Below are 7915 nucleotides of genomic sequence, written 5' to 3' on the forward strand. Positions count from 1 at the left end.
GGCTGTAGTGAAGTGATAATGCGTGATGCTCAGCACGGTGTCTGACATCAGTGCTCCTTCACTGTTAACTATTATCTGCCAAAGGGCAGAAGGCTGGGAGAGCCGTTTTGCCACTGACAGGGGAAACTGAGAAGCTAAGTCCAGGGAATAATGGAGCCTGAGGACTGGCGTGCAGGTGGAGGCCATTCTTCCATAATAGAGACAGTCATCCCTAGAGAGGTAGTCACCGACATTATGAGATAAGCTATCCTGTGAGGAGACACTGAGGAGGAATGGCAGAGGGCGGAGTCTGGGCTTTGAGATCAGCCACGTGAATTGCAGGAGAGGCAGTTAGGCCTTAGGCGACTGAATGAGCAAGCATAATGCATGTCTGTCTCAGAAAGAAGAGGGGAGACAGCAGGAAGGGCGCCACAGTAACTTAGAGGTCAGTGAGAATGAAGAAGTTGCTGGGCTTGGCAAAATTAAGGTGATAATATTTCCCACTGAATCATGGAGATTATTCCATTAGTGATTATTATTACTGCTGTGGCATACAAAGATGAGCCTGAAAGAGGTTGCCCACTGTGGAGAAGAGGAGACAAGTCAATGTATCTCTATGCAGAGGATTTGGCTGACTTTAATGGGCACAAAGTGTTGGTAATGATTTATGAGCTCACAGAGATGGTATAGTTTGCATTGAGCCTTGAGATTTGAATAGGCTTTTGACAGACATTCCAGGTAAAATAGATCATGTAAAGAAAAGGCTGGCCCTAACCGGTTTGGCTCGGTGGGTAGAGCGTCGGCCTGCGGACTGAAGGGTCCCAGGTTTGATTCTGGTCAAGGGCATGTACCTTGGTTGCGGGCACATCCCCAGTAGGAGGTGTGCAGAAGGCAGCTGATCGATGTTCCTCTCTCATTGATGTTTCTAACTCTCTATCCCTCTCCCTTCCGTTCTGTGAAAAAATCAATAAAATACATTAAAAAAAAAAAAAAAAGAATGACGGTACTGCTCCCAAACTGTAGCCTTCCCCTCAAGCGGAACTGCACCTACTCTACCCCTTCTTGCCTAAATCCACGCAGATTATACGAACTTTCAGGCTCGTACTCACTGGGGGGTCTGTATCAGGTTCTTTCACAAACATTTCCCCATGTTATTCTCACTTCAACTCTCAAAGCTTTATCTCACTTTCCAAGAGGTCGCGGAGTCTTCTGAGACTTCTCCAAAGTCAGCCAGTGGAGTGGCCAGGCTCAGACTCACACCGAGTGGGCCCACTCCGACACCAGTACCACAGCCAGCCAGGACTGCCTTGCCGGGTACCGAGCTTGGTCCAGCCGCCCAAACCCGGACGCCTCTCGCCGAGCCGGGGTTCTAGGCGCTCGTGGCCGTAGCCGCGGTCGCCACTGCGCGAGGTAAAATGGCCCAGCCAGTCTGTCCGGCCGGCAGGGCACAGCGGTCGCTGAAAGGAAGGCGGCGCGGGTTCCAGGACGCGCGCTGGGCCAGCCGGGCGGGGCGGGACAGGACGGTGGAGCGCCGGGCCCCGGTGTCCTGGCAACGGGTAAACAATGCGCGGCCCCGCCCCCTCGGCGCGCCGCCTGGCGTTTGGGCTTCGGGCTGCCGGTCGGCCCGCGTGTCTGCTCCCTCCTCGGTGCTCGCGGCGAGTCTGCAGCCTGCGACCTCGGCGCCGCCGAGAGGCGGGTGCTCGGGCCCGGCGTGGCGGCAGCTCGGTGGCTCGCAGCCCACAAGCCACGCCGGAGGCAGCCGGGTGGAGGAGCGTGGGGCGGTCCCGGACCGGGGGCGCGGCAGGAATGGGCGCGGGGACGCCTCCCCTAGGTGACACGGAAACCTGGGGGCGCTCTCTTCATGCCCTGATTGGGAGTACATGCCACACTCACCTGCTCAACTGAGAAAGGCGTTACCATGGTAATACATGCCTTCTTTTAAGTATGAGAGACTCCGAGGCTCTTGCTAAATGAGCTTCACGCCGCCTGCCTTGTAGAATCCACCTTTAGGGAGATTTGCTTATCCACGCCGCGCGATTGGCGCCTTCAGCTCCTCGCGGTGTGGGTGGTGCCCAGCCCCGCGACCTGAACACTTGGGTAAAGATGAAGGGGAGAGGGTTCCCCGGGGGGTCTGCGCTGAAGAGGACTGCAGCATCAGAACCAGGCTGAGCCCGCTACGAGCCGGTTGGTTTTAGTTCCTGGGTTCTGTTGAGCCCCTTATTTTCTCCCAGAAGATGGCTTATGTGTCAAATAGAGACTGGTCACGTGGTGTGGAACCCCTCGTCGCCAGCAGGGACTGGCCAGGCACTTAGCTGCTGCTGCTGCAGCTGCCCTAGTCCAGTGAGGGGTTCTTATCTGTGGATTTGAAAAATGAGCCCAGCCCGGGCCGGTGTAGCTCAGTGGTTCAGCCTTGACCCAACAAGAGGTCGCAGGTAGGATTGGCCCTCAGGGCACATGCCCTGGTTGCAGCTCAACCTCCAGAAGGGGGCATGCAGGAGGCAGCAGGTTGATGTCTCTCTCATTGATGTTTCTCTCTCTCTCTCCCCCTTTCCCTTTCTCTAATAAAATCAATACGAATATATTTTCTAAATTAATATATATTTTAAATATTTTTAAAATATATTTTATTGATTTTTTTTACAGAGAGGAAGGGAGAGGGATAGAGAGTTAGAAACATTGATGAGAGAGAAACATCGATCAGCTGCCTCCTGCACACCCCCCACTGGGAATGTGCCCACAACCAAGGTACATGCCCTTGACTGGAATCGAACCCGGGACCCTTCAGTCTGCAGGCCGACGCTCTATCCACTGAGCCAAACCGGTTAGGGCCGCTGGCTAATTTTAAGGAATTCCAGTTTAAGGAAAGGCTTTGAAGGAGACCTTTTATGTAAGAAATTTTTGCATTTTATGCCCAGGAAAATTTGCAACATCCTTCATCTCACCTCCATGTCATCAGCTCACATGTTAAGCCTCAAATGTCAAACCTCCATTTTCAACTTCCACCTGGATCTTGCCACCAGAGAGCCTTTTCAAACTGTGTTAAAGACCCAGCTCTTTTAATCATTGCCTTCTCAGGCCTCACTGGCACGATCCAATAGTATGCTCATCCTTCTGGCCTCAAACACAAGCACTCCTATTCCTCAGCCTTCATCCACTCTCTTGCAACCTGCCTCCCATCCTAACTGCCACTGGCTGTCAGGCCCTCTTTGCCATTTGCCTGGATTCTGGCCGTAGCCTACATCCAGGCGTTACCCAGGGGTTCTCCATCTCCTTTGTCCTCGCTGTTCTGAGCTGGTTTCCATATTCAGATCAGTAACCCAGGCCGATGTGTGCCTACCCAGGGTCTGGCCTCGAGGGAGGCAGCCAGAGGACTGGGGTCCTGCCCTTGGTTTGTGGGCTCAATCCCTAGTGTGGGGCATGCAGGAGGCAGCCAATCAATGATTCTCTCATCATTGATGTTTCTCTCTCTCTCCTTCTCCCTTCCTCTCTGAAATCAATAAAGAAATATTTTAAAAAATAGAATGTACTAGTTGACCCAAAAAAGATTTAAAAAGAAATGTCTTAACAGTTTATTTTTTTAAGAACATTTATTTGTATATTTTTTTTTCTTCTTTATATATTTTTATTGATTTCAGAGAGAAGAAGGGAGAGGGAAAGAGAGAGAGAAACATCAATGATGAGAGAGAATCATTGATCGGCTGCCTCCTGCACGCCCCTCTCTGGGGATTAAGCCTGCAACCAAGGTATGTGCCCTTGACCAGACCTGAACCCGCTACCCTTCAGTCCACAGGCCGACGCTCAATCCACTGAGCCAAACCAGCTAGGGCAACAATTTATTTATTTTTAAATATGTTTTTATTGGTTTTTAGAGAGAGGAAGGGAGAGGAAGAGGGAGACAGAAATATTCATCTGAGAGAGAAACATCAATCTACTGCCTCCCACCCCTACTGGGGATCAAGCCCGAAACCTGGGTATGTGCCCTGACAGGAATCGAACCGATGACCTCTTGGTGTATGGGGCGACGCTCAGTCCACTGAGCCACACTGGCAGGGCTGAAGAATTTATCAGTTTGTTCTTTTACAGATGTGCTTTCCATGTCATATCCAAGAAATCTTTGCTTAACCCAAGGTCACAAAAGTTTTCCCCTCTATTTTATTCCAGAGGTTTTTTAGTTTCTGGTTTTTATTTTGCTCTATGAGCCATTTTGAGTTACTTTTTGTATATGGTGCAAGTATGGATTGAGCTTCATTTTTTTGCAGATTGATATTTATTGTTCTATCTACATTCATTGAAAAGTTACCCTTGCTCCACCGAATTGCTTTGGCACTTTTGTTGAAAATCAGTTGTTCCTAATATGTGTGGATCTACTTCTGGGCTCCACTCTGTCCCATTGATCTGTTTGTCTCTTGACACCAATACCATACTGTGTGGATACTGTAGCTTTATAATAATTCTCGAAATAAAGTAGTATTAGCCCTTCAACTTTGTTCTTCTTTTTCAAAGTCCTTTGAATTTCCATATGAATGTTAGAATCCTCTACAAAAAGATGAGAACTCTGAATAGAAGTGTCAACCCTCTGTCATATGTCCTTTGAATTTCCATATGAATTTTAGCATCAGTTTGCCAATTTCTACAAAAAGATTAAAACTGTGAATAAAAATGCCAAACTTTTGTGTAGATTTTAGTTCTCAAACCTTTTTAGAGATCAAAATACATTTTTTTGCAGTGATTCCAGGTATGTCGAGTATGGTTGACATGCAAGAAAAGTATGAAGTCATTTAAAAAAAAGCCAGGTTCCCCAAATCTTTAAGAGCTTGTGGTCGTACATCCCAAGGGCATGTTTTATCAGGAATGCAGTTATCTTCCGGTTTCCAGATCCTTTCTTTCTTTCTTTTTTTTTTTAAATATATTTTATTGATTTTTTACAGAGAAGAAGGGAGAGGGATAGAGAGCCAGAAACATCGATGAGAGAGATCGATCAGCTGCCTCCTGCACGCCCCCCAGTGGGAATGTGCCCGAAACCAGGGTACATGCCCTTGACCGGAATCGAACCTGGGACCCCTGAGTCCACAGGCCGACGCTCTATCCACTGAGCCAAACCGGTTCGGCCTTTCTTTTCATTTGAATTTCATCACACAAGCCGGGCCTCTGTGTTGCAAGATGCTTCTCATCTTTTTTCCTGGGTTTTATGTCTAGGAATGTACTCCATTTCACTTAACAAAAATATGTTTTAGTGTTTTTGACACATCGACTATGTTTCTCTTTGTTTAGCTCAGGACATTTTTAAGATGCCATGCTATGAACAGAGCATCTATTTTATACGAATATTTAGCCCTTGCAGGGGTCCTTAATAACTTACCCATTCCTCGGCTTACCGAGGAAGTGCCTAGAACAGACACTTTCTAAATTCCAACTGTTCTTTTCTGGGCGGGGGGGTCATAGGGCATAGAGAAGTCACCTCAGCTGTGTGCAGCTCTAGCAGAACTCCGGGCTTTGTTTATTCCCAGGTTCGTTTTCCCAGCGCGCATCGGCCTGGCGGTGTAGTTGTGGCAAAAACACAGGTACTGAGCCTGGTGGCTGTGGGTTTGCCATGACCTTGCTGAGCTGAATAATACCTACTTCCCTTGGTGTCCATCTCTGAGGATTAGCTGTGGTGAAGTGATGGCGCTAATCATTTGCTGAGTGCTCGCTTCCTCGGTGCTCAGTGTCTTACAGTCACGTCTTAGTCCTCACGGCCGCTTAATGAGCTGGAGACGACCACATAACAAGTGCCAAAATATATCTTTACATCCTGATAATCAAATGTTTTTAATTTAACTTTTAATATGAAAGTTTCCATACACATACAAAAATCTAATAGTAAAATGATTATTTGGAGATTACTAGGGTTTTGCCACATTTGCTTCATCTGTCTTTGAGGGGGGCAGAGGGGTGGAAGCTGCAGTATTTTAAAGCAAATCTTGCCCTAACCGGTTTGGCTCAGTGGATAGAGCGTCGGCCTGTGGACCGAAGGGTCCCAGGTTTGATTCCAGTCAAGGGCGTGTACCTTGGTTGCAGGCTTCTCCCCGGCCCAGGCCCTGGTCCAGAGGCGTGCAGGAAGCAACCAATCGATGTGTTTCTCTCACATTGATATTTCTCTGTCTTTCCCTCTCTCTTCCACTCTCTCTAAAAATCAATGGGAAAATAGCCTGGGGTGAGGACTTAAAAAAAGAAAGCAAATCTCACCCTGCCAGTGTAGCCCAGTGGTTGAGCATCAGCTTATGAACCAGGAGGTCACAGTTTGATTCTGGGGTCAGGGCACATGCCCAGGTGGCGTGGGCTCAATCCCCAGCGTTGGGTATGCAGGAGGCAGCTGGTCAGTGATTCTCTCTCATCATTGATGATTCTCTCTCTCCCTCTCCCTTCCTCTCTGAAATCAATAAAAACATATTTTAAAATAAAATAAAGCAAATCTCAGGCCTCCTTTTATTTCATTCCTACTGATTTTACTGTGCCTCTCTGAAATGGGTAAACATTTTCTGCATAACCCAATGCCAATGTCAGACCTAATAGAATTAATAATTTCTCAATATTATCCAATTTCCCCAAGTACGTAACAAATGTCCTGTTACAGGTTGTTTGTTCCAATCAGAATGCACATAAGAGCCTTGGCTGGGTAGCTCAGTTGGTTAAAGGATCGTCCTGATAAGCCCTGCAGTTTCCATCTCCCGTTAGGGCACATAAAGAAGCAACCAATGAAAGCACAAATAAGTGGAACAACAAATAGATGTCTCTCTCTCTCTCTCTCTCTCAAAATAAAGAAAAAAGAAAAGAAAACAAAAAGAATGGCAACAAGGTCCACGCATGCATCAGGTTGGGTATCTCTTAATCCAGCGGTGCTTCATATACATCTGGTGAATTACATGGTCTGTGTCTTCTCCCCGACTCCATGCAAAATTTTTGGCTCTTACAATTTTTCCTGTTAGGAATTTATTTATTTTTCTTAAGTTCAATAGGATATGTTGAAAATTATGTCAAGGTTCTGAAAACTAATTTTGCCCCATGTATATACTTGTCTTTGAAAGCCAGGTAAAGGGAAAAAAGGAAAAGGCCGGGCCAAGTCTCGCGGGAAGAAGCAGAAGAAACAGGAAGTGGACATCCTCAGCCCAGCGGCGATGCTGAACCTCTACTACATCGCCCACAGCGCGGCCGACTGCCTGCACCTGCGGGGCTTCCGCTGGCCAGGGGACCCCAAGGCAAAGAAAGGGAAAAACAAGACTTAAGGGATGGCGTTTCACAGTGTATCTCTCTCTCACAGAGAGCAGAATTGGGAGAAGAGAAATCAGGGTAATACAACCAGTGCAAGCAAAATGGACTTTGCTAAAGGCAACTTGAGATGGAAGCTTCCTGTGGTAGTTAATGACAAAGAAATGCATTTTACTTCCTCGGCTCAATCCGGGTATGGTTAGCCAGGTTGGTTTTTCAGAAGTTAAGGGGAGTAAAGACTGAGTAATTCCTACACAGCGTGGTGTAATCAGTAGGACTTTAAAAAGTTACTGCAATCCTGGATCAGAATTAAACTTTGCTCTCAAAGGGCAGTTCTAACTTGCGCGTGTTTTCTTTTGCCAACGCGGGTTTAGACGGCGAAAAGCACAGGATTTGCTCGCGGGCATGCTTCTCCTGGGCACTGTTTCCTTTCCCTGGCTTTTTTCGGGAGAAACGATACGTATTATGTCTTTATAATGTTCTTCTCGGATGTCTCACTCTTGCCTGATTCTTTTTTTTTTTTTTTTTTACAATCATTCTCTTTTTTTTATTATTATTATTTTTATTTTTATTTTTATTTTTTTTATTTTTCGCTAAAAGTATTACAAAGGGTATTACATAAGTGTCCTTTTTTCCCTTGCCTGATTCTAATTAGCTGCAGACACCGCTGGAGACTGAGGGGCCACTCCTG

General features: G+C 47.0%; 1 protein-coding gene across 1 annotated transcript; it reads left to right on the top strand.

Annotated features, from left to right (window-relative positions):
• Window positions 1–1866: 1866 nt before the first annotated feature.
• SMKR1 (small lysine rich protein 1) lies at window positions 1867–7298 on the top strand. Its single transcript, XM_070425039.1, has 2 exons — window positions 1867–1900; window positions 7044–7298. The coding sequence occupies exons 1-2, from the start codon at window positions 1898–1900 to the stop codon at window positions 7239–7241; spliced, it is 201 nt and encodes a 66-aa protein (XP_070281140.1). The 5' UTR covers window positions 1867–1897; the 3' UTR covers window positions 7242–7298.
• Window positions 7299–7915: the final 617 nt, after the last annotated feature.

The sequence above is a fragment of the Myotis yumanensis genome, unplaced genomic scaffold, assembly GCF_028538775.1.
Source record: "Myotis yumanensis isolate MYYU_CA2020_CCGP unplaced genomic scaffold, mMyoYum1.0.hap1 SCAF_9, whole genome shotgun sequence".
Classification (NCBI taxonomy): domain Eukaryota; kingdom Metazoa; phylum Chordata; class Mammalia; order Chiroptera; family Vespertilionidae; genus Myotis; species Myotis yumanensis.